The following is a 25,842-nucleotide window of genomic DNA, read 5'->3' as shown; positions in this document are numbered from 1 at the left end:
AGGCAAGTTAGTAGACTTACACACAAAAAAAGCCACTATGATAGCTGTAATTGGAAACATCTATGGTTGAGAGAAGAGTCAGAGGCAAACTTTTTCCCTGCCAGGACTCAAGAGGTCAAGAAAGAATGGCTGCAGTTTCTAGTTTTTTAAATTTCCTGATACTGATTAAGGCCAAAAAGTCTACTTCAGACTATATTCTTCATTATATAAGAAAGAGCTTTCACTTGTAACATTTCTAATTAATACTGTTCATTTCTCTGGATCCTTACAACCTTAGAAGAATATGGGGTGCTTTACCCACTTCTGATCATAGGAAACACCCTCTTCCAACGACACAAGAGAAGACACTACACAAGGACACCACCAGATGGTCAATACCGAAATCAGATTGATTATATTCTTTCCAGCCAAAGATGCAGAAGCTCTATACAATCAGCAAAAATAAGAATAGATGTGGCTCAGATCATGAACTCATTGCCAAATTCAGATTTAAACTGAAGAACCTGTAGTTTCCCTACCTGTAGTAGGGAAAATCACTAGAACATTCAGGTAAGACCTAAATCAAATCTCTTAGAATTATACAGTAGAATTGACAAAGAGATTCAAGGGATTAGATCTGATAGACAGAGTGCCTGAAAAACTATGGACAGAGGTTCCTTCCTGACATTGTACCAGAGGCAGTGATGAAGACCATACCCAAGAAAAAGAAATGGAAGAACGGTTGTCTGACAAGGCCTTATATATAGCTGAGAAAAGAGACGCTAAAGGCAAAGGAGACAAGGAAAGACATACCCATCTGAATGCAGAGCTCCAAAGATAGCAAGGAGAGATAAAGCCTTCCTAAGTGAACAATGCAAAGAAATAGAGGAAAACAATAGAATGGGAAAGACTAGAGGGCTCTTCAAGAAAATTAGAGATACTAAGAGAACATTTCACGCAAAAATGGGCAAAATAAAGGACAGAAATGGTATGGTAACAGAGCAGAAATATTAAGAAGAGGTGGCAAGAGTACACAGAAGAACTGTACAAAAAAGATCTTCACGACCCAGATAATCACAATGGTGTGATCACTCACCTAGAGCCAGACATTCTGGAATTTGAAGTCGAGTTGGCCTTAGGAAGCATCACTACGAACAAAGCTAGTGGAAATGATGGAATTCCAGTTGAGCTACTTCAAATCCTAAAAGACGATGCTATGAAAGTGCTACACTCAATATGCCAGCTAATTTGGAAAACTCACCAGCGGTCAAGGGCTGGAAAAGGTCAGTTTTCATTCCAATCCCAAAGAAAGGCAATGCCAGAGACTGTTTAAACTACCACACAACTGCACTCATTTCACATGCTAGCAAAGTAATACTCAAAATTTTCTAAGCCAGGCTTCAACAATATGTGAACCATGAACTTCAGATGTTCAAGCTGGACTTAGAAAAGGCAAAGAAACCAGAGAGCAAATTGCCAACATCTGCTGGATCATCAAAAAAGCAAGAGAGTTCCAGAAAAACATCAACTTCTGCTTTACTGACTGTGCCAAACCCTTGACTGTGTGGATCACAACAAACTGTGGAAAATTCTGAAAGAGATGGGAATACCAGACCTCCTGACCTGCCTCTTGAGAAATCTATATGCAGGTCAAGAAGTAACAGTTAGAACTGGACATGGAACAACAGACTGGTTCTAAACAGGAGCACGAGTAAATCAAGGCTGTATATTGTCACCCTGTTTATTTAACTTATATGCAGATACATTATGTGAAATGTCAGGCTAGATGAATCACAAGCTGGAATAAAGATTGCTGGGAGAAATATCAATAACCTCAGATATGCAGATGACACCACCCTTATGGCAGAAAGCAAAGAGGAATACAGATGACTAACAAACACATGAAAAGATGCTCAACATCACTCATTATCAGAGAAATGCAAATCAAAACCACTAAGAGGTACCATTTCACACCAGTCAGAATGGCTGCGATCCAAAAGTCTACAAGCAATAAATGCTGGAGAGGGTGTGGAGAAAAGGGAACCCTCTTACACTGTTGGTGGGAATGCAAACTAGTACAGCCACTATGGAGAACAGTGTGGAGATTCCTTAAAAAACTGGAAATTGAACTGCCTTATGATCCAGCAATCCCACTGCTGGGCATACACATTGAGGAAACCAGAAGGGAAAGAGACACGTGTACCCCAATGTTCATTGCAGCACTGTTTATAATAGCCAGGACATGGAAGCAACCTAGATGCCCATCAGCAGATGAATGGATAAGAAAGCTGTGGTACATATACACAATGGAGTATTACTCAGCCATTAAAAAGAATACATTTGAATCAGTTCTAATGAGGTGGATGAAACTGGAGCCTATTATACAGAGTGAAGTAAGTCAGAAAGAAAAACACCAATACAGTATATATGGAATTTAGAAAGATGGTAACAATAACCCTGTATATGAGACAGCAAAAGAGACACTGATGTATAGAACAGTCTTTTGGACTCTGTGGGAGAGGGAGAGGGTGGGATGATTTGGGAGAATGGCATTGAAATACGTATACTATCATGTATGAAACGAGTTGCCAGTCCAGGTTCCATGCACGATACTGGATGCTTGGGGCTGGTGCACTGGGACGACCCAGAGGGATGGTATGGGGAGGGAGGAGGGAGGAGGGTTCAGGATGGGGAACATGTGTATACCTGTGGCGGATTCATTTTGATATTTGGCAAAACCAATACAATATTGTAAAGTTTAAAAATAAAATAAAATTTAAAAAAAAAAGAAAAAAAATGTGAAAAAAAAAAATAGACTCTTGACGAAGGTAAAAGAGGAGTGAAAAAGTTGGCTTAAAGCTCAACATTCAGAAAACGAAGATCATGGCATCTGGTGCCATTACTTCATGGAGAATAGATGGGGAAATAATGGAAACAGTGACAGACTTTATTCCTTTGGGCTCCAAAATCACTGCAGATGGTGACTAAAGCCATGGAATTAGAAGATGTTTGCTTCTCAGAAGAAAAGCTGTGACCAACCTAGATAGCATATTAAAAAGCAGAGACATTACATTGCCAACAAAGGTCTGTCTAGTCAAAGCTATGGTTTTTTCAGTAGTCATGTATGGATGTGAGAGCTGGACTATCAAGAAAGCTGAGTGCTGAAGAATTGATGCTTTTGAACTGTGGTTTTGGAGAAGACTCCTGAGAGTCCCTTGGACTGCAAGGAGATCCAACCAGTCCATCCTAAAGGAGATCAGTCCTGAATATTCATTGGAAGGACTGATGCTGAAGCTGAAGCTCCAATACTTTGGCCCCCTGACCTGAAGGCCTGACTCATCTGAAATGACCCTGATGCTGGGAAAGATTGAAGGCAGGAGGAGAACGAGACAACAGAGCATAAGATGGTTGGATGGCATCACTGACTGGATGGACTGAGTATGAGCAAGCTCCAGGATTTGGTGATACACAGGGAATCCTGGTGTGCTGCAGTCCACGTGGTCACAAAGAGTCGGACACGACCGAGTGATTGAAATGAACTACTTCTGTTTCTTTTTCTTTTTTTTTTTTTCAATTTTTATTTATTTTAAATTTTTAAAAGAAAATCCATCCTTAACCCTCCTCCCTCCTCCCTCCCCATACCATCCCTCTGGGTCGTCCCAGTGCACCAGTCCCAAGCATCCAGCATCGTGCATTGAACCTGGACTGGCATCTCGTTTCATACATGACATTTCACATGTTTCAATGCCATACTTCTGTTTCTATAGACAACGTGAAGCAGCTTACATAAACATTTTTAATAAAATGGGAACATTTATGCTAAAAGCAAGATAAAGAAAACTATGCAAGAGAAGAATCAAGCCAAATGGAATGTTAAAAACACACACATGTGGGTTAAAGAATAAAACCTATACAATTATTAAAAGTGGTGCTGGAAAGACTGGACAGCTACGTGTGAAAGAATGAGAACACTTTCTAACACCATACACAAAAATAAACTCAAAATGCATTAGAGACTTAAATGTAAGGTCAGAAACCATAAAGCTCTTAAGAGGAAAATAGGCAGTGCACACTTTGACATAAATCACTGCAAGCTCCTCTTTGACCCACCTCCTAGAGTACTGGAAACAGAGAAAAATAAACAAACGGGGCCTAATTAAACTTAAAAGCTTTTGTATAGCAAACTAAACTATTAATAATATAAAAAGACAAACCTCAGAATGGGAGAAAAAACTGCAAGCGAAACTGACAAAGGATTAATCCCAAAATACACAAGCAGCTCATACAGTTCAATAATACAAAAACAAAAACTGTCCAATCACACACTGGGCAGAAGACCTAAAGAAGATATCTTCTTCTCCAAGGAAGATATATAAGAAGATGGCCAATAAATACATAAAAAGATGATCAATATAGCTCATTATTAGAGAAAAGAAAATCACAACTACAATGAGGTATCAACTCACCCCAATCAGAATTGCCATTATTAAAAAAAACAAAAACAAAAGAAACCACAAGCAAAAATGCTAGAGAATATGTGGAGAAAAGGAACCCTCTCGCACTGTCAGTGGACATGTAAACTGGTACAGCCACGAGGGAGAACAGTATGGAGAGTCCTTAACAAACTGGGAATAAAACTACCAGATAAAAACCCAGCAATAAAACCCAACGATCACACTACTGGGTTTATACCCTGAGAAAACCACAAGTCAAAAAGACACATGTACCGCAATGTTCAATGCAGCACTATTTACAAGAGCTAGGACAAGGAAGCAATCTAGACATCCTGACAGATGAATGGATAAAGAAATCGCAGTTACCACACACACATACACACAGGATTATTACTTAGACAGAAAAAGGAACAGATCAGTTGTAGTGAGGTGGATGAACCTGGAGTCTGTTATACAGAGTGATGTTAGAAAAACAAATATCATATATTAACACATATATATGGGATGTAGAAAACTAGTACTGATGAACTTATTTAGAGGAAAGAAATAAAGACGCAAACATAGAGAACAGACTTGTGGACACAGTGGGTAAGGAGAGGCTAGGAGAAATTGAGAAAGTAGCACTGCCATATTTATACTATCCTGTATAAAATAGATAGCTAACAGGAAGTTGCTATATGACACAGGGAGCCCAGGCTGGCACTCTGTGATGACCTGGAGGGGTGGAATTGGGGGTGGGGAGGCTCAAGATGGAGGAGATACATATATAGTTATAACTGATTCACACTGATGTATGGCAGAGACCACCATAACACTGTGAAGCAATTTTCCTCCAAAATAACACAAACTGAATTTTAAAATGATTTAAGCACCTTGCTGGCCAATGTATAAATGGACACAGTGACCCACCAAATCTCAAAGAAACACAGTTTGTTTGTTTGTTTGTTTTTCTAGCATTTACCAAAGGCTCAAGTGAAACTCCCAGTAAGTACAGTATTAAGATCACTTTTGAGAAGGAAGAAACTCAGGCATAAACAACTATTTATCCACTTAAAAGTTATAATAATTTAATGTCTGAGTTTTAAAACCTGTTTATAAAGCAATATAAATAGTGGATATTTATAGAAGCAAATCCATAGACAGTATATTAAAAAGCAGAGACATCACTTTGCTAACAAAGGTTCTTATAGTCAAAGCTATGTTTTTTCCAGTAATCATGTACGGATGTGAGAATTGGACCATAAAGGAGGCTGAGTGTTAAAGAACTGATGCTTTCGAATTGCAGTGCTAGAGAAGACTCTTGAGAGTCCCTTAGACAACAAGCAGATCAAGCCAGTCAATCCTAAAGGAAATCAACCCTGAATATTCACTGGAAGGACTGATGCTGAAGCTGAAGTTCCAATACTTTGGCCACTAGATGTAAAGAGCCGACTCATCTGAATAGACCCTGACAATGGGAAAGATTGAGGGCAGGAGGTGAAGAGGGCGATAGTGCATGAGATGATTGGATGGTATCACCGACTCAATGGAGATGAGTTTGAGCAAATACAGGGAGATACTGAAGGACAGGGAAGCCTGGTGTGCTGTAGTTTACAGAGTCACAGAGACAGACATGACTTAGTTCCTGAACAAAAACAACACAGGAGCAAATATTCATTAAAAATATTCCTTTGGTTTTAATACTAAGTTGTCATTTGTTTAGAAGTTTGAAGTTTTCCTTCAAGAAAACTGAAATGATATTTATCAAAAATGCCCACTGAATACTGAATTTATCAGGTAACAGGAAAAATACTTATCATCTTAATTAGAAAACAGAAAGTAGAAATTAAGTACTTTTCAAATCTCCTCTCTTCCTTGCAGATATCTAATACAGCTAAACAGGTTTGATCCCATGACTGACCCCCACCCCCACACACTTAGCCATTTCCAAGGATGAGTTCACAGTACCATTTACTTTCTTTTGGATAAGTACCTTTTCAACAGGATAGCCAACAACAACTTCATCATCTACAGCCAAGATCTGATCTCCAACTTTCAGCCGTCCATCCTAGATGGAAACATGGAAACTTTTGAGTGATTTTACAGACAGAATTCCCTTCCTCACCAGTTTCTGACTGTAAGAAGGGGGAGGCCTCACCTTGGCTGCTGCCCCATGCTCTGTTAGACTCTTTATGATGACCCCACTGACTGTATCTTCTTCACTTATGGCAATGCCCAAACCCCCCTGATCCTACAGAAACAAAAACAGAAACACTTAGGAAATGTGAAACATGAAATTTATCCAAACAGAAAGGTATGTGACCGAAACTTCTGAACATTCAAAGGCTAGAAAAGCAATTAAAGGTGTTTTAAAATCCACTCTTCGAAATCCCCTTTTCTTAAGCAAACTTTGAATTACTTTAGTCGGATTAAATTTCTCCTCCATCAAATATTCAAATGTTCTCATTCCTCCCCTATGTCTAGTATCTCTAGTACTCAGTCGTGTCCGACTCTTTGCGACCCCATGGACTGCAGGACGCCAGCCTTCCCTGTTCATCACCAACTCCCAGACCTTGCTCAAACTCACGTCCATTGAGTCAGTGATGCCATCCAACCATCTTATCCTCTGTCGTCCCCTTCTCCTCCTGCCTTCAATCTTTCCCAGCATCAGGGTCTTTTCTTTTCAGCACATACACCAACTAACATATCTCTAGTCACTTTATCAGTAGATTCAGAAAATAAAAATGTATTCAACAACTTAATGAATGTACGTTTGAGAATTCAGTTCTGTGTAATTGGTTAAGTGACTCAAAACCAAAGCACACTCCTGCCTCCTTCTTCTGGCTTAGACATAACCACTAATACCGGTCCTTGCACGCCTGTTCCACTATCCCTTATCCTTCAGCAGACAGGCTGCCCTGACACATGCTCTGTGCTTTCTGGGGCTGAAAATCCACACTGGTTACTTCAAAGACTCGGGTTTTGGTTTGATACAGAGTGAAAATGCTCTCAACTCATGAGTCCAAAGACTTACCCTGAAAACCTGCCAAGGCTAGAAGAGCTACACTTACTTTAGCTATATTTTCCATACTTTCTTTTATCAAAACCAGGTGTTCCATAATGCTGGCTTTTACCTCTTCTTAGCGTTTATATGAATAAAATCTACCATAGGGTAGTGAATATTTTCATTCTGGTTAGAGCAACTTCCCTTATTACAGTTGCCATCCAGGCAGACAGAAAGCAAGAGACAAAGGAGCTTACATGAGAGCCATGCTTGCCATGCACTTTTAGGATCATGGCATCGAGGTAAAGCTTCATCATCATTTTAAAGATTACGAATACCGCTGCTTTGCTGACAGAGACCATTAATGCTTGATGACATTCCAGACTGTCATTGCACGTCCTCCCTACCACCACTCTTTTCATGTGCGTAATACAGAGACAATTACACAGGTTTACGGTAAGCAGAACTCAGCTATAATATACTTGCGGGCTAGATTTGGAAATCTGGATACGTTCCTTAACATCTCTAAACCTCTAAAATATCCTGTCCCCTCTCCCCTGCTGTCTCAAAGGACTCTCTCTGACATGGCAACAGAATGAGGGATGCTGGAATGGACATGTATGGACTTTTTGACAGAAAAGCTTTAATGACTTCTGTTCTTTTCCCTTTACCCACAACACAAACTGCCCATGACAATGTTTCTTAAAAGTATATGATAAGATCATAAAAAAATAATAATTAAAAAAAAAGTACATGATAATATCAGAGCAATCCATTTTTGTACAGGGTTATTTATTTTAAAAAAATAAATAAACCAAGAAGAATCAGTATTTTTTTCCACTAAGTGCTTAACAAACTTTGACCACATATCAGGCATTATGCCCACCAGTTTATAAACAACTCATTTAACCTTTCTAATTACAATATCAAAGGTAAGACTATCATCTCCAATTTACAGGTAAGAAAAATGGAGGCAAAGCAAGATCACAAAATGTGTTAAGTCTGTAACTGATGAAATAGGATTCAACCCAGTCAGACGGCCTTTGGTGCCCTGCCTTGGAGCTGGGAGTCTCGGAGGAAAGCACTCCTTTCTGCTGTAGCATTACACACAAAATCCCTCTGTCCCCCCATTCCACCTCCTCCGTTCCCCTCCTCTTCCCTGAGCATGTCACTGCTCTTTCTGTTTATTCTGTTCATCCACTGTCCACCTGCATTCCAGCATGAACCTGCAGCACCTAAAAGCATTTACAGGATTCTGTTCAACAAACCACCTCTTTCAAGTGGTCACTTGAATCCAAGGTTCAGATATTTTCAAAAGCAAATACCTCAACGATGCCTATCAGTGAGACTTCTAGGCATTTGGGCTTTCGGTCTGACAAAGGACAAAGCCTGTAACTTGTTTAATGTTTTATATCGTCCATAGCAAGTCCTTGTAAATAAATTAAACACAAGATCACTAAATGTCATACCTTGGGATAATCATAAAAGCAGGAGAAGCTGGGCCCCTGCTCAAGTATCAATTAGCACAATGGTTATCAAACGTTAGTGTACGCTGGCATCATGGAGAAGGCTTATTAAAACATGAGCTGAGGGCACACCCCAGAGCTGCTCCTTCGGGAGATCAGGGTGGGCCAAGCACCTGCAGTTCTAACAAGCTCTCAGGTGATGCTGATGCTGCTGGTCTGTGGAGACTAGTTTTGGGAAACAGTGAATCAGAACACCAGTGTCACGGTCCTCACATCATTTCAGTCCAATTCTAAGCAGATTTACCTTAGGAAGTTCTAGGTGTTGCACGTTTGTCAACGAACTGAGGTCAACAACTGCCTCAGAAGTAGTAACACTCGGTTCAGCCTGGCAGAGGGAAAAAGGCAACAAAATAGGCAAATGTTATGTTGTTTTGCTTGACCAAATAGTTGTTTATTGTTGTCTAGTCACTAAGTTGTGTCCGACTTTTTGCAACCCCGTGGACTGTAGCTCACTAGGCTCCTATGTCCATGAGATTTTGTAGGTAAGGATACTGGAGCGGGCTGCCATTTCCTAACCTGGGGGATCTTCTTGATCCAGGGACTGAACCCATGTCCCCTGCATTGGCAGGTAGATTATTTACTGCTGAGCCACCAGGGAAGCCTCAAAGGGGCCGCTTAATTAACATTATTTCATATGCTATATTCCATCATTATAATCTTAATACTTCATGACATTTATGAACATTATATCTTAAAGATATGAATGAGGTGTGATTAGACAGTAATTATTTTGGAGCACAGAAACATAAAATGCTTCACAAGACTGTATGGATTTACTCTACAATGATGCCTAATAGTTACCCAGCTCCGAACAGCACAAGCACTGACATACAGAACGCCAGCAGAGGCACCATTCACTATGTTTCACTGTGCTAGACATCAAGTGAATGTAGGAGCTGTTAAATGTTTTACCCGAAAGTTACTAAAATCCATTTTCTTGATGGACGTTTTTGGTACAACTCACATGAAAATAAAATGTTCTCCTTTACAATCTTGAAAAACCACTTGATTCACTCAGTTCCCCATTATGATCAGTGAGTCCGTTCACCAGCATGAGACAAGTGATTTGTGCATCTTGCGTACAGAAAAGCCTAATGTTTAGATATTAATTTAGGGAAGAGTGTTTCCAATTCATACCCTTTTCCACTGACAGTATCATACTTCCTCTAATTTTAAGTTTTCATTCTCTATCTCCTTTTACTCATTCTAAACAAAGTAAACACAAAGCTTTCACCAAAACTCTCTTAAATTTGTGTCATCCTCTGGCCACTGCCTTCTCTTTCCTAAATTTCTTATCCACCATTTGCTTTATCAAAATCACTAATAATCATCTATTGGCAAATACAATGAACCCTCTTTATTCACCTTCTCGCAGGAGCCCTCCTCAGCTGCTGTGCGACCCACCCGCCTGATTCTTCATTTTGGACTTGTCAATTCTCCTTACAACTGATATCATACAATTCTGCCCTCGGCTCTCATCTTTTCTCAATGTCCTCCACAGACAGAGCCTGAGCTCCCATGGCTCCCAAGCTGGCATCTATGGGGATTCATCTCTAAACTCGAGACCAAACGTCCCCGTGAACACTTCTACCGAGCTTTCCAATAGACACTTCATTCTTAAGCTGCCTCAGAGAGAAAGTTCTCTATTTTTAAATAAATACCTGCTTTTCTTTTTTACTTTTTCTATTTTGATAAAAGATAACCATCTATTAAAGTCACCAAATCAGACATCTGGAAACCTGGTACATCTCATCTGTTTCATTCTCCAGCCTATGCTCAGCCCCTAAATGGTACCTGGTGGTGGATGAATACATTCTCAACCAGTCATTTTTCCTCACTGAATATATTTAGTTAGGGATGAAGTAATATCTATTTGGGTTCTAAAGACCTGACACAACCATTTCTTCTCTCTCTCTCTTTTATTTTTGGGCATCAGTTCAGGTCCTCCATATCTATCCCGTGAATTACTTTAATTCTCTTGCTCCCTTCAACTTCTCTGTCCTGCAACCTGTGATTTTTCTCTGTACCATTTCCAGAGTTCTTAAAAATAATCATTCTTTGAGTCTGCAAACATATAGCCTAAAAGACAAGGTCTGCATGGTGATCCTCATGATCCAACCCTACCTGTTCCCTGCCTCCCACTGTTCAACAGAGCTCTGCAGTTATCAATTCTCTGCATTTGCCAGAGCCTCCAGCCCATCCCTCAATCCATGTCCTCTGCTTGCAGTGTTTACGGCCCCAGACACCTACTCTCAATGTACACCTCATGTGAGACCTCCCCTATGTTTGCATTCTCTCCCCAGAGGTAACAGTGTCAACTCCTTTTCTGCCTTCATTATTCCCTTGACAGGCTCTACTACTGGGCTTCATGTAAGCCATGCTTATTTACATGAGTGTTCCATAAACTAGGCTATAAACATATTGGGGATCAAGAGGATCAAGAAATTCACTTCTCTCTTATATCCCTGAAAGGGCTCTATAATTGTTAGCTAAATTAATAAGTGATGCATAAACTAAGGCTTCCCAGAGAAACAAATATAAGCTACAAACCTCCTTGTTTTGAAGATTCTCTGAGGTAGCAGGCGAGGGTTCCACTGTATGTCCAGGACATACAGCCATCTGACTCACTGCATCTTTATTTCTAAAGGAAAAAAAGCACTAACCTGTAATATCATGACCATTCATACTATTTTCATTCTTTAGCTTGAAGACTCAGATAATTAGACAAAATTCTGTAGCCACAAAGGCTTGGAACTACAACACTTACACGTTCATATATGTTTCATTTTTATTCAAAAGAATCAGAATTGAACGGCTAAGGAAAAATATTTATAAACCAGGAAAAGAAAATGCTCACCTGATAAAAATTATTTTTACTTTAGAAGGGGCACATTTGATGATTGATGAAGCATTCTGATGACTTCTTCCATATAAAATTTGACCATTGATCTATGAGAAATAAATATCATTAATCGAGCCCAGAATTTTAATTTTACAAATTTTTATCTCCTTTCTAATGCAAAGGACTTCCCTGGTGGCGCAGTGGTAAAGAATATGCCTGCCAATGTTTGATCTTCTGGGTTGGGAAGATTTCCCCGAGAAGGAAATGGCAACCCACTCCAGTATTCTTGCCTGAAGAATCTCATGGACAGAGGAACCTGGTGAGCTACAGTCCATGGGCTCACAAGAGTGAGCTAGGACTTGGCAACTAAACAACAACAATCTAATGAAAAGCATATTTTTTTTTCTTCCTTTAAAATAGTACATACATTTTCTTTCCCACAACATGAACCTGACTTTGATGCTGAGAGAAAAAGCTCATGTTGAAAACCAACATTAAAATTCCATGCGTGTAGTCTGAAGAATACTCTGCACAAGCAAGGGCTCTGCAGAGGCACCTGTGATCAGCACAGATCATCCTGGGAAGGCCTGACTATCACAGTTCACAGTTAATGTCAGCACTGAAGGCCTGGGGGTGGGCCACTGGGAGAAGCAGTGCTGGCATACCCAGGCTTCAGGCAGTGGAAGGTGCTTAAGCAGCACGCTGCCTAGCAGAGACTGCCACTCATCCTGTCAGTTAGCCGCTGCTGACTGAGCCTTCCTAGCGAAGAGGGAAACGTAGGAGGCATGGGAAAATGTGCTAAAGCAGTGTCAAGACACGTGGATCCCAGCCTATAGGAGGCAAGGACAAAAAAATCAAGCAAACACAATTCCAAACACTATAAAAGTATAGTCCGCAAGTTTATTCTGCTTGGTGGGCTGAATTACTGTTTTTGGTTTTTAGCCTTAAATTCAACCCCACAACAATCCACCCCCATCAAGTGTACCATGAGGGATTCAACTTCTAGAAGGTCCAGTGATCAGTCTCATTACAGGGGCATGATTGGTCATTTGGCTTTTCAAAAGCTCCTAATAAAAATGCAGCACATACTAAAAAATGTTTTTGAAGTGTGATCTTTATTACTGTCTTGGGGCAAAAATTTTTTCTGGTGCTACACAGTCACAACCTTTAATGGAAGTTAATGGGAACATGGGTCGTACTTAGTAGAGACTTGCTCTCGAGCCAAATTTGCTGCAGTACATCTTTGTTATTAGGTGAGTGATAGTTTTCTCAGTCACCATATGAGACCCAGGTGGGTTTTCTGGAAACTGATGGCTCTGTCACACCAATTCAGTGGGAGTAAATGCAGTGTTTGCCGTAAGAACTTACCTCTAGAAGCTCATCTGCAATCTGCAGTTGACCATCTTTCCCAGCTGCTCCATTTGGATCAATCCCCACTATAAAAACACTCATCCTCGATCGGTCTTTGTTCCCAGCAAGACTCAGACCCAAACCACTACGACCTTTCTCTAGTTCGATCATGTGGAGCTCGCCTGTGAGGGTTCCGTAACGTTCTCTGATATTTTCTGCACACAACAAGAACAAAAAACCACAGGGAGTAAGAGATAATTCACAGCCAAAGGCTTTACTCTGGAAGGTTATTGAGAATGGCATTATAAGGCCATGACTGTACCAAAAACTAATTCTTAGCGGTTAAGGAAAGCTAAACAGACTGGCCTCCTGGGCGTCAAGACTGGTTTCCTAGAGCACCCAAATTCTGAGTAGCTTTTCTGCCTCTAGGATGCAGAGAGTACGGTGTCTGACTCATCAGTTCACCTGAGGTGAGCAGACCCAAAGGAGTGAACCATGTGATCACGTGAATAAGCTCTCCAAAGACTGTGATTAAAACAGAAAGTTACTTTATCATTTGCAGAGAACAGAACATCCAGAGGATTTGTCTTCCCTGGTCAGGGGAAACTTTTCTCCCACAGCAACACGGACACTGCACATTGCATTATGCTGGGTAGTGCTTGGTACACAGATCCAGATTAGATGGAATGGGTTTTCTTATTGCACAGAGCTATCCAACCAAGACATATGGACGTACCTGTTCTCATTAAATGAGACCTTTCCTATCTCCCATCTCCCATGTTCAAAAGGTAGCATTTATTCTGTAATCTGGTAGGTGTCCCAGGCCCAGATGACAACCAGCCAGTGGCTAACACTTACCACAAGGCACGTGAGGGAGCTAATAACCTGCTTTCTTGAGACATTAAGTTTTGGAGTGGTTTGGAATATGATAATAGGTAACTGAAACATTCCATTTCATGTTTTCCTCAGAGTACATTCTGGCCAGTTTGATGGATTAGCAAAATATTCTAATTTAATGAGAAATAAGACTAAGAAAACTGCAAACTTTACAAATCATCCCTTAGAAAATCTTACTAAAGGGTTAATGTCATGCATTCTATATTAATTCTTAATTGCATCAATTTCATAAACTGCCATTTCCTGATTCCTTCTAGAATCTAGCAGTACAAATTTTATACTTTGTACTTCCCCAAAGCACATACCACAGTATTCTTAAGGAAAACAATTACATTTTTTTAAACGAAACTTTTTAGAGCACTGAAACATAACTTTGGTTTAACCTCTGTAAAATGGCTTATTTTGTTAGGAAACAGAGACACTCCCATGATTCTATCAATAATTGCCCTCAAATGATTCCTGTGCATCAGGCATCGTGCTCAGACATTATCTAATTAACCCTTAGCAACCTGAGGCAGAAAACGCATTTAAAAAGGGGAATAACCACCATGCTACAACTTAAGAGGTCGTTAACCAACTTGCCAAATGCCCCAACTTTTTAATCTCAACACTTACACTATGTTACCGTGTTAGTACGGAAATACCTAAATTCCAGGCTGTTTAAATAGCATCAACAAATGCATTTTATAATGAGGAATCTGAGGCCTAAAAGGGGTGATGCTCTGTTGGAGAGCATGAGAGAGCGGATCCAATAGAGCTTCTGAGAGAGTGCCCTGACCACCTCAACTTGCAGAAAAATGCAAAGCATGCTTGAACAGGGTTGCAGATTTACAAAACAGAAGAATGTGATTTCAAGCCTCAGGAATGTGTGCTATACTCAACTACAACAAACATTAGTTTTTTTCTACACAAAACTGCATTATGTGTAACTGAAGATGAAATGTATTTACCCATCTGGGGCATAAGCCTTGAGAGAACCAGAGCTATGAACAGTTTGATACCTCTTACAAGTCAATGCATTTGAAACAGACAACTTACTCCAGCTGTAACCAAACTCATCCTCTTCATCCACATCTTCTGAGGTTTCATTTGCAGATGACAGAGCGTGATCCCCACTCATTTCTGCCAACACTGGAGGCTGGGGTGGAGGCGAGTGGCACAGAGGAGGGTTTTCTGGCTCTGATTCTGACTGACTGGGCACCTGTGGGAACAAGAAGACTGCAGTGGGTATGTGCAGTCTAAGGAAGGAAAACTCAAGGAAAAGAAATAAGACTGCAACATCAAAAACCAAACTACTAGCTTTAAAAGATCTAACATATTAAATAATGGGAAAATACACATATATAAAAATGGCAGACAGGATTCAGGTAAAGCTTAAATACACTAAACAAATCAGTATGTTCAGAGCATGATCCATTAAACGATTACATGGTATTTTAAGGTGAAGAATTACTCAATTTGCAGGCTTAAATAACTGAAGATGGAAAGCTGTACAAATTTTGTGTTTTGGGGGAAAAAAATCTCATTCAAAACTCATCTAGACAAGATTGTGGAAGTCTAAAAAAGTCTTCCAAGAAACTGGAAACAAACTAAAAATGGTAATCAAACAAAGCAGTTCAAAGCTTGTTAGTGAGATTATATATAAATACTTTTATTGCTACCTGAATCCTCTCTCCACATGACTCAACAAATTCATGAAAAAGCACTGCACATGCAGGATCCTCTACCAGAGTGACTGCTTGTTAGCAAAGAGCACACAAATTCAGATCTGAGGGGCTGGTTTTAAGGGACAAAACCACCATCCGCTTGCCAAGGTAGCCCTAAACATAAATGGAAAAACAGGGTTGAATACTTCATAAAAAGCCAAAGCTTGATTGGTATGTTTGCTGTCACTTAAATCTACAAGTCTTAATTTAAAAAAAAAGGGGGGGGTGGTTTGGTATCATCGGGTTCTTTCCTATTCTTAATTGAAACGTAGTGGGTCAAGGTTTGATATTATAGATTCTCAAGCAGATTACAGTTAGAAACATCTTTACGTCACTGAGTCCATTTTATTCATTTACAGATTAAATACCAAGGCCATGAGAGGCGAAAGATTTTATTCAGAATAACCTTGCGAAACTAGACTTCTCTTTGCTTAATTTCTAACCTAACCCAATGCACTTTCCACTGTGTCATGTTTTCTCCTCCAGTTTCCACAGTAAGACACAGAGTACCTCAATCAAGGGTCACAGATACCCAGCTAAAGTTCTAACACGTTTTCAGGTTGTCCCTGATGCCTTGAGCCTACATTTCTCCTTCTTTGTCTATTTTACTGTTTGTTTGTTTGTTTGTTTGTTTTTTCCCTATACAAAAATCCCTCTGATATGCCTCGTTTTATTCTACATGTGTATAGCTGGAAAAAATGTGATTAAAAGTACTTCTTACATGATACACTAAATGAAAGGAATGTACAAATACTTAGAAATGATTCAATGGTGTTGAGTCAAAATACACCTAAAAATAAAACCACAGGGCGCTGAATATGATCTTTCTTTGATGATTCAGACACTACTTCAGGACTCTAAGCTGCCCCCAAAACGGTCCGGGTAAACATGAATTATTATTTTTCTGGCAAAGCACAGGTGAGCTGATTGACAGCCACTAATGGATGGGCAACAGATTTTCAAGTCACAGAATCTGCTGTATTTAAAATGCTTGGTTTACATACCACTGGTCAAACAGACAAAAATTATTAGTGCCAACAGAATCCTGTTATCTTCCCAAGTGCTGTGCCATAAAACTTTCAAAAAAGCAATGCACAAATACATAAGAACAAACAAACAAAAAACTTCATTTGATTCAGAAGGGTCAGTAATGATACTAAAGCAGGGAGAAACATGTAATTTAGAATTTTTCTCATTAAAATTCTTTTAAAAATTTACTAACAATGGAAAATTTGAGAAGCATGAATTAAGCCCATTTCATTTTCAAAAAGTAGAATCAAGTCTAACTTAAAATTGTCATAATTTTAATAAATTTACAGATGCAAATTTTATAGATCTTACTCTCTGCATAACTTTCCTGAGCTGTTATTTTCCTTAAAAAACAAATGAACAAACAAAACTTGCTTGCCTAAAAACTATTCAGGATCTTACTTAGGCAGAACATTTTCATACTGTGAATAAACTCAAATGTTGCCCTAACATAGCTGGTTAATCATAAAGTCAATATAAGCCTGCATTTACTAAAAAGGAAATAAGTGTTCTATTTTGTTATGCCTGATACTCTCATTCTTACTGAGATTGTAGAATTTAGCTTGCTGTTGACACTTCTAAAAATTTATCCACAAAAACACAATTCTTTAATGAAGACCATTCAGCCTTCACTGGCAAAAATGCAGTGTACTTGAAATCACTCCATGCCATGTATGCACACAAGTATAATGTACACGCATAGCACACTGTAACACACTCACTGACTCGTGAGAACTTCATACGAAGACAAACCTTAAACGGTGTGGGAGCAAAAGGATTAGTTGGGGAACAACGGAAGAGAACTCTACTTGATTTCTGTAATGCCTACAGTAACAGAAAACATATTCCTTCAGATACAGTATCTTTGATTATCTATATTACAATAACATGAAAATCCAATGAATATTCATAAAATGCTTCCTGAAAAAACAGCTTTTCTCCTTTCACAATCAAATTATAGTATACAAATTCTCATAAGTTTTTCTTTCATTTTTGGATTTATAATTTCATCAGAATATGACAAATCCTAGTATAGATTTACAAACGTTGAAACAATTCCGTGCTTCCTGATCAGGCATTTACGTGGACATCCTTTATGAATATTCAACAGATTCTCACACATACACAATTATGTGCGGGCTGATTAAGGAAGAGCTTTTAGGACCACCTTGTATAAGTCTAAGAAGGACTTAAATCAATACAAGGTTTTTAGAGAAATTATGTATGAAAGTAGCTTATATGTTTTGCAACTAAGAAAAATTTATATATCTGAAAATTCAATTCACACCAAAATATAAGAAGGGCAGTAGACTCACGATTTTCCCTTACTCTTCAGAAGGGCCATCTAATTTCAGCTATAAAAATGAATAGGTTCTGGCAAGAAAATGTGCTTAAGAAAGGATTTGCATGCCCACTCCAAACACACAGTTGTTTTTTGTCCTTGCCCAAATTCAGTCAACACTGAACTGGGACAAATGCACACTAGCAACAAAGAACAAAACATTGGAAAAGGCAATGGCAAGACAACGGTCATTATCCAACCTTGTCAGCGTTGAACTGTAGAGAACCAGCAAATGGGTTAGTGCTGCTGAACTTGTACTTAGGGTAAAGGTTGTGCGGCAAGGAAGGCAAAGGGGATTTCTAAAAGGAAACATAAGAGGCGCTGAGCGCAAGAGAAATGTATTTAAAACAACTCCAATATAAGGATAAAGTAATGACTGATTTAAATAACTATGTGACATCAGATCCTATCAGATTTCATCATTAATAACAACATCTTATCAAACAGTCTAGAACTAAGTGTTTCCTAGAGCAACCTGAATCCACACTCAAATCTAAATCTGGCCACAAAACATATAAGGAAGCAAGTCTATCAAACTGGCCCCAAATTTCTTTCATTTTCACTGAATGTTGTCACTATCATGGACAGATAAGCCTATATATTTCACCCACTTATATTAATATATATGTTCCATGCATATCAGTAAACATGCTTCAGTATTAAAAACCATAAATGGCTTTTTATTTACACTTAGAAGCAAATTATGCTGTTTTGGTTAAAAAAAAAACCACAAAAATAAGAGTCTATCAGTTGCAGAATGCAAATTAAACATGTGTCTTCTAGTCCACTGGTAATCTTCAGTGTTCTGTTATTTTGTTTCTCAGTTAGGAGTCTTTTTATACCTTGATTAGGTTTTAAGGTTGCTTCAATCAACAGTATTATTTAAACAAGGAAATCAATAATTTTTAAAGAAATGAACCACTTCCTACAGTGTTGTTCTCTATTTCTGCCCACTTTTTGTGGTGCTAGGAACACCACAAAATACAGACAGACAGCTATTTTTAATTTCCTATAAAAGTTCCCATCTTATTGGGGAATTTATGAGGTTTGGGTAATATCTGAGGTCCTGCCTTAGAGTGTTCACATAGGTTTTATGGCTCGCCTGATATGTCCTGAGCTTGAACTATTGGAGTTGAAATATACATATTACAGGCAGGATGACTGCCAAAGAGAATCTAGCATTTTCATAGTAAAAAAAAAAAAAGTAATTTCCTTAGCACAATAAATTTTTTTTCACACTACTTTTTCTTTTATTGACTATATCTTTCAGAGGAAATTGCAGACATTTAAAATTCAGTTTGGCTCTAATTAACTGTTTGTGTTACTTCTCTCTATAAAAAAGCCCTACTGGCAAGCATGGAGAGTAGGAAGAGGTTGTCATGTGACACCACCCTGCACTCTACAAAGACTATCCTCACTCAGTACGGCTATACTGAAGCTTATGCCTCATCACCCTTTCAATCTGCTCTTCCTACAAAGTTTTTTCCTACAGAAGGAAGATGGTCAAAAGAAATGGGCATGCTGACATTTCTGCTCATCTCAACTTTCCCTCTGCTTTTCAATTTAAAATGTCAACTCCTGCTTTACAAAAGGGAAGATCACAAATGCAAAAAAAAAAAAAAAACCAAAAAGACCATTTATTAAGGTGGAAGAAATGACCAGGCAGAGATTAAAAACACACTCTAGGCAAAATAATGTTATGGAAGGCAGATTATTTCTAATCCTCATACGTGGAATTGTACGGTTTTACATTTCCTTTATAATTCTGTAGAACAAGATGAATCAAAATAATGACGACAAGAAATGGAATATTTGAAAAAAGCTCTGGTTTTTTTGTTTGGCTTTGCTTTTTGCATTTTCAACTTGAAGCTCACATAGGATTAGAATTTGGCCCTGAAAGGAGAGTATAAAAGTACAGGATGAGCACAGCACATGAAATAGCAGAACATTCTATTATTAGGGAAGGATTTATAGGGAGAGTGTATTTCTCATTAAAAAATCAATGACAAAACTGTGTTTATAGTTCCAAGGGCTGATAAAAATAGAAGTGTTATTAACTAAGAAGCACAGGGAAGACAAAATCATCCTCTGGCCCAAATGAGTGGGGCCCACTCCTTAATATGACAATGTGGTCAGACTGAATTGTGAACTGTCATATCAGTGGAATTATCAGGGTGAGTTCTGGGAAGTTCTAATTCTTGAACAGTTGAAGAGCTAAAAAGACTGACTAGTTTTTAGTCTATGTACAATATTTTCTTGATGCTTTATTACATCCACAAATAAAACATTTACCATTAAGAGACTCTTGTTTGGTCGCTAAGTTGTGTCCAACTCTGCGACAGACCCAATGGACTGTAGCCTGCTGGGCCCTTCTGTCCATGGGACTCTCCAGGCAAGAATACTGGAGTTGAATACTATCTCCTCCTCCAGGGGATCTTCTCAACCCAGGGATTGAACCCATGTCTCCTACACTGGCAGGCAGATTCTTTACCACTGAGCCACCACGGAAGCCCAAAGAGACTCTGAAGTATTTAAGATATTTTTCCCTGTAGATTCCTGGAGACACGATTATTTCCACAGATAAGTAAATTACTAAAAACTAAGTATTACTATCTCATTTTGTTGTACTGAGCTAAGGTGTGCATGCTAAGTTGTGTCCAACTCTTGTGACCCCATGAACTGTAGCCTGCCAGGTTCTCTGTCCACGGCATTTTTCAGGCAAGGATACTGGAGGGGGTAGCTGTTTCCTTCTCCAGAGGATCTTCCTAACCCAGGGATCAAACCACATCTACCTGCATTACAGGCAAATTCTTTATCCACTAAGCTATTGGGGAAGTCCTAAGTCACTATAGTCATATCCAACTCTTTGCAACCCTATGAACTAAAGCCTGCCAGGCTCCTCTGTCCATGGGATTCTCCAGGCAAGAATACTGGAGTGGTTGCCATGCCCTCCTCCATGAGATCTTCTGGACCCAGGGACTGTACCTGCATCTCTCATGTCTTCTGCATTTTCAGGTGGGTTCTTTACTACTAGCACCACCTGGGAAGCCCAATATCTCATTTTAAAAACAATTTTTTTTCTAATTTCCCAAAGCAAAATATCACTGTAGAGGAGGAGAGAGGTCTTTCCTGTACCCATCTTAAGACTCTTGGTTGGATCTCTGTAACAACAAATTAATGAGAAAAAAACATGCATATTGATGTAACCTAAGCTCTGTGTGACACAGAGCCTCCACTGGGAAATGAAGACCAGAAGAAATGGTTAAGTCTGAGTGCTTTTATAGGAGGTCTGATGAAGAGTAAAAGTTGGGGGAAATATGACAGGACAAAACAGCATGAGCTAAGCATAGTTAACTGGGGAAAACTTAGCAAGGCCTGTTCATTCAGATTCCTCTCAGGGGTCCTCCTCATCTGGAGGTAAGGCTGCGCCTCTCCTGAAGATCTCTCAGGAGAGTCTTATGACCCGCTTCGGGGGAGAAAGGAGAGGTCAGAGTCCTTCTAGCACCTGCCTTTTCTCAAATAACTTCCATTAAATATTCAGTGTGCCAAGGTGTTTTGTTTTAGGGTATCAATCCTAAACCTTGTCACGTATCATTTGACTACATATGTCATTCTAAGCAAGATTTATTCTGGAATATTACTATAAATCAGGCGTCATTATACCTCAGATAATAAAATAGGGATATTTTCCAGGTGCATGAGAAAATATCTTCCTAGCACATTAGAAAATGCAGCTTGGCATTGAAAGAAATATTTGCAATTTAATATTTAAAAGTAATCTGAGAATCCGACTCAGCAGTTTGTAGCACTGTCCTAAATGATACAAAAGTTGGAAAGTAAAAATAGAAAAAGAATAAAACCCACCCACACACACAGAAAACAACTTTAACTTAACTTAAACAGCCATTTACCAACATCATCCTGCTGTGTCTATGTTTAACACAACAAATGGAAACAAATGTAGAAAGACCTGTAGTTATTTAAACAAACTGAACAGCATTTGAAAAGAATGCAGGATGATCTGGTCCCATCATTTGGCAGATTTTCTTATCTGAATGTATAATTATCACCTAACAATAAATAACCGAATGATTAAAAACTGCAAATGTGAAGATAACTGCTTACATTAGGAACTACTAATTCATTTCTTAGCATGAACTCAGACCAGAGCTACACCTGTCTTGACAACAAAAGGAAAAACCAACAACATAAATCTGGTCACTTTGTTTCCTGGGGCACCGAATATTGAAAAGTTCCTTTTACTAATCACTAAGAACCTTTTCACTACGCTGCTTCCTCCGTAACTTGAGCATTACTATCTTAAATTTTAATTTTAAAAATTAAAATTAAATATATTGTATGAATAAAATTACACATTTTAAATTTCAGATGATCTTTTTCACTTTTCTTACATGTGTTAACATTGTCTTTTTAAAGACAACAAACACTAAAAGCTAATAAGCAGTTATTTCAAAAAGAATCAGTATGACAGAGATTCTTATATTCAGAAGTGGACCCTGTATGAGCCTCAGGACATCTAAGAAACTCCTGAAATGCTATGTTAACTTCTCAGTAAATCTCAAGAACTTTCTAAGGCCCAGTATGTTTAAGAGGTACTGAACAGGAAAAAAAAATTTTTTTTTCCATTGAGGCATAAAGAAGATATAGAAAAAATAGTTTTAAACTACTGGCATAACGTTCATCTTTGGCGACATATCAAATATACAAAGCTTCTCTTAGTATCTTCATCAACAACATGCGCTGGATGTGCTTAGATTTCTAAAATATTTTTAAAGCCATTTCACTTGTAATAACCAACAGTAAAATGGATTAATAGGTCTCTGTCCACCAGTGGCTACACAGTGATCAGAGCTACTCAGTGATGGTGGCTGGGAAACAGCAGGTATGAAATTCTGAGTATATAAACGTACAGCTTAAACAAAAACAAACAAACAAAAAAATCCATCATATGGAAAGTTAATGTCCACTCGGATAGACAGATGCATTAAAGACCATGCACAGGAAATCACAGATTGCATACTGGAAATTCTAAATTTATAAAGAAAATGAACTCTCTCTAGTTTCTCAGAGACCTGACTAGATGTCACAGACTATCAACCTGAATAACTCCACCACATCCTTCTTAACAACTTACATATTTTATGCCTATAGTGAAACTAATGATTATCTATCTAGATGCCTATGGGCCACCAGTCAATCCTACTTTTATGTGTTTTCAACAGACTTCAAGTGTCTGTTATACATGGTAGAAGGATTTTCAGGATAACTCAATGGGGGGAAAAAGCAAAATAAACTTTTTAAGTCTCCTGAGATTTTCAGGCTTGATCTCGGGTCCTAGAAGCAACTTGGCCCTGGAGGCGGCAGATTCCAAGTTGAACGCTGTTGGATGCGCCTACCTTGCCCTTTGTTTTCGCTTACCCTTGGTCTGTTTATAATGCTCTGTACCAGAAAGACTACAGGGTTGCCTGCTTTCCGAATGGCTTCCACAGCTTGTTCATGGCTTGCATCTCTGAGGTCCATGCCATCCACCTGCAATGGAAGGCCTCAGCTTAACATTTTAAGAAGCTATAGAACAACAGAACAATTTGCCGATCTGGAGTTTTGAGAATCCTGGGTGAGGTTCCTAAAAAATCTTTTTCAGATTCAAAAATATTTGAGACTACTTGTGAGGCTCCAGAATTTTTCATCTGTCCAGCAGACTTCTGGTCCCTTTTCTTGGACACAGATTTATGTCTCCAAAAATCAACTGAAATAATAATCAATTAGAATGAAGGCCCTGCTTCTACTTCCCTTACACTGCCCAGTTGTTCCTTTAAATTGACAAATCAGCATCATCAAAGAAACAATACAAGGGAACTGCCTAGTAGCACTGTTTTCATCATAAAAGTCACTGTACAAATTTTCTTCCCAGTCATCACAGAGCGGTCTGGGAAGTGGCTATGTGATGCTTTGTGTTTTTCTATTAGGGAAGCTTGAAGTTAAAAACAAAATTCTAATGTACAGAAAAATCAGCTTATGGTAAGGTTTGTTTGGCAAAAGAATCTTTGCAATAGACATGACACGAGCTGGAAGCCAAGAAATTGTGCTTACTTGTTAGCAAATCTTGTATAAATAGCTTGAGAATTAAAGTTATTTTGGAATTTTTTATTGACCACGGCTTGCCTGGGTGATGATCAGCTTAGCTTACGCACTACATGAACAGGAAGGAAAACAGTCTGAGAGGCCAAATGCTAATCTTGCCGGAAAATTATAGGATACTGGTACACTTTTAACATTTCCAATTACCAGAGAATGATATATACAATAAAAATAGAAAAGTAAGAGTAGACACAATTCTGAAAAATAAAATTATTAGATCTCTGCAAAGAACCTTATCACCTTTAAAAGAATTATACACCGTATTTTATTGAAAACTTCCCTCAGGTTGATACTTAGATAAAATAGCAAAATCTCTTTCAGTGCATATTAAAAATGGCTTCTAACTTTTTGCAAAATAAAAGTATATATGTTTACTATATATTTCATTTGTGGGAAAATGTAATAGAAAATTAAATATCTTTGCTCAAGTCTAAAGAACTGTATACTTTCCACGGAATATTTCATAGGTCTCTAGTTCACACACTGTCAGAGATTCTTAGCAGAGTCATGTTCTGGAATTCCAAGGATCACAGAGGTCTAAGGCTTTCTTATTTACTGAAAAAGGCCCCTGCACATAACTGAATTCAAGAAACTGCCACTGAGCAGTATTTTACCACATGGAAAAAAACCTTCATTCCAATTTCAAAGGCGTGTTTAACTCTACTGATACATTAAAACAACATTTTGGTGCAAAGTATGATTAATCCTTTCTCAAAATAATTATAAACATTTCTTAATTTTTCTACTTAGGTCAAAAGTATTCAGTAGTGAAGTACTCATAAAATAAATTGCCTTAGATAAACTTAAATTAGCAATTTTATGTAGTACTCTAATGAAAGACTTCTTTAACATGGGGCTAAGGTATCATTTAATGAAGAGCAAAGATATAGGAAGAGAGAAAAAAAAACCCATAATTCTTTCTTATAAATGGTCAGAAGGAAAAAAAAAATGAAACATCAGACAGAGCCCTTGCTTTCTCGCAAACCTCAATCTTCTTTCTTCAGTTCTCAGTGTACATATACTTTAAACAATAAATCAATGCCCACAGTGTTCAAGTTGTGGCTGATTCTTACCAACTTCTTCTATAAAATTAAGGCATCTTAGTGTGTAAGTTATATGGATTTAGAAAATGAGAGACAATCACTTGTACAAAATAAAACTAATGGTTGCCAAAATAACAAAGTGATCATATGTTTTTTGTTTGGAAGTTGTCTCTCTTAATTGACTCTCTACCTCCTGACAACCCAGCAAATCTGGGTCAGGATTTGCTGGCCTTCCTCTACACATTTACTAAAACCATGCTTATGTTAATCAAATAATTCATCACACTATCCTGAAGTGACCTGATTACTTGTCAGGTCTGTCCCGCTTGACAGGCAGGCTGGATGTTTTATTTACCGTGGGATGCCCAGAGCCTGTTACAGCACCTGGAATGCAACAGTTGCTCTAGGAATACTTTTTGAGTATGAGTAGTGACTTGTGAGAAGAGTAGATATAAAATATTAAACTTAGCTTTGAATGAAGGGATTAGATACAATTTGACCAAATGCTTCTCTCTTACATATAACGAAATGT

The 25,842-nt window shown here is 38.5% G+C and overlaps 1 protein-coding gene across 12 annotated transcripts in view; it reads right to left on the bottom strand.

Annotated features, from left to right (window-relative positions):
- MPDZ (multiple PDZ domain crumbs cell polarity complex component) overlaps window positions 1-25,842 on the bottom strand; it is a 175,244-nt gene that overhangs the window by 21,323 nt on the left and 128,079 nt on the right. For 5 of the 12 annotated variants that reach the window (XM_027549240.1, XM_027549241.1, XM_027549244.1 and 2 more), the window contains 10 exons: window positions 23,548-23,658; window positions 18,309-18,407; window positions 17,520-17,591; window positions 15,070-15,232; window positions 13,153-13,349; window positions 11,800-11,891; window positions 11,493-11,583; window positions 9,187-9,267; window positions 6,571-6,663; window positions 6,406-6,480 (listed from right to left, as the gene is read on the bottom strand). In XM_027549240.1, the coding sequence (XP_027405041.1) occupies window positions 6,406-6,480; window positions 6,571-6,663; window positions 9,187-9,267; window positions 11,493-11,583; window positions 11,800-11,891; window positions 13,153-13,349; window positions 15,070-15,232; window positions 17,520-17,591; window positions 18,309-18,407; window positions 23,548-23,658 (1,074 nt within the window). The remainder of the gene's footprint in view (window positions 1-6,405; window positions 6,481-6,570; window positions 6,664-9,186; window positions 9,268-11,492; window positions 11,584-11,799; window positions 11,892-13,152; window positions 13,350-15,069; window positions 15,233-17,519; window positions 17,592-18,308; window positions 18,408-23,547; window positions 23,659-25,842) is intronic. The other 7 variants (XM_027549247.1, XM_027549248.1, XM_027549249.1 and 4 more) reach the window with 3 other exon arrangements.

Source organism: Bos indicus x Bos taurus, chromosome 8, assembly GCF_003369695.1.
Source record: "Bos indicus x Bos taurus breed Angus x Brahman F1 hybrid chromosome 8, Bos_hybrid_MaternalHap_v2.0, whole genome shotgun sequence".
Classification (NCBI taxonomy): Eukaryota; Metazoa; Chordata; class Mammalia; order Artiodactyla; family Bovidae; genus Bos; species Bos indicus x Bos taurus.
This window is presented reverse-complemented; position numbering and strand designations above follow the sequence as displayed.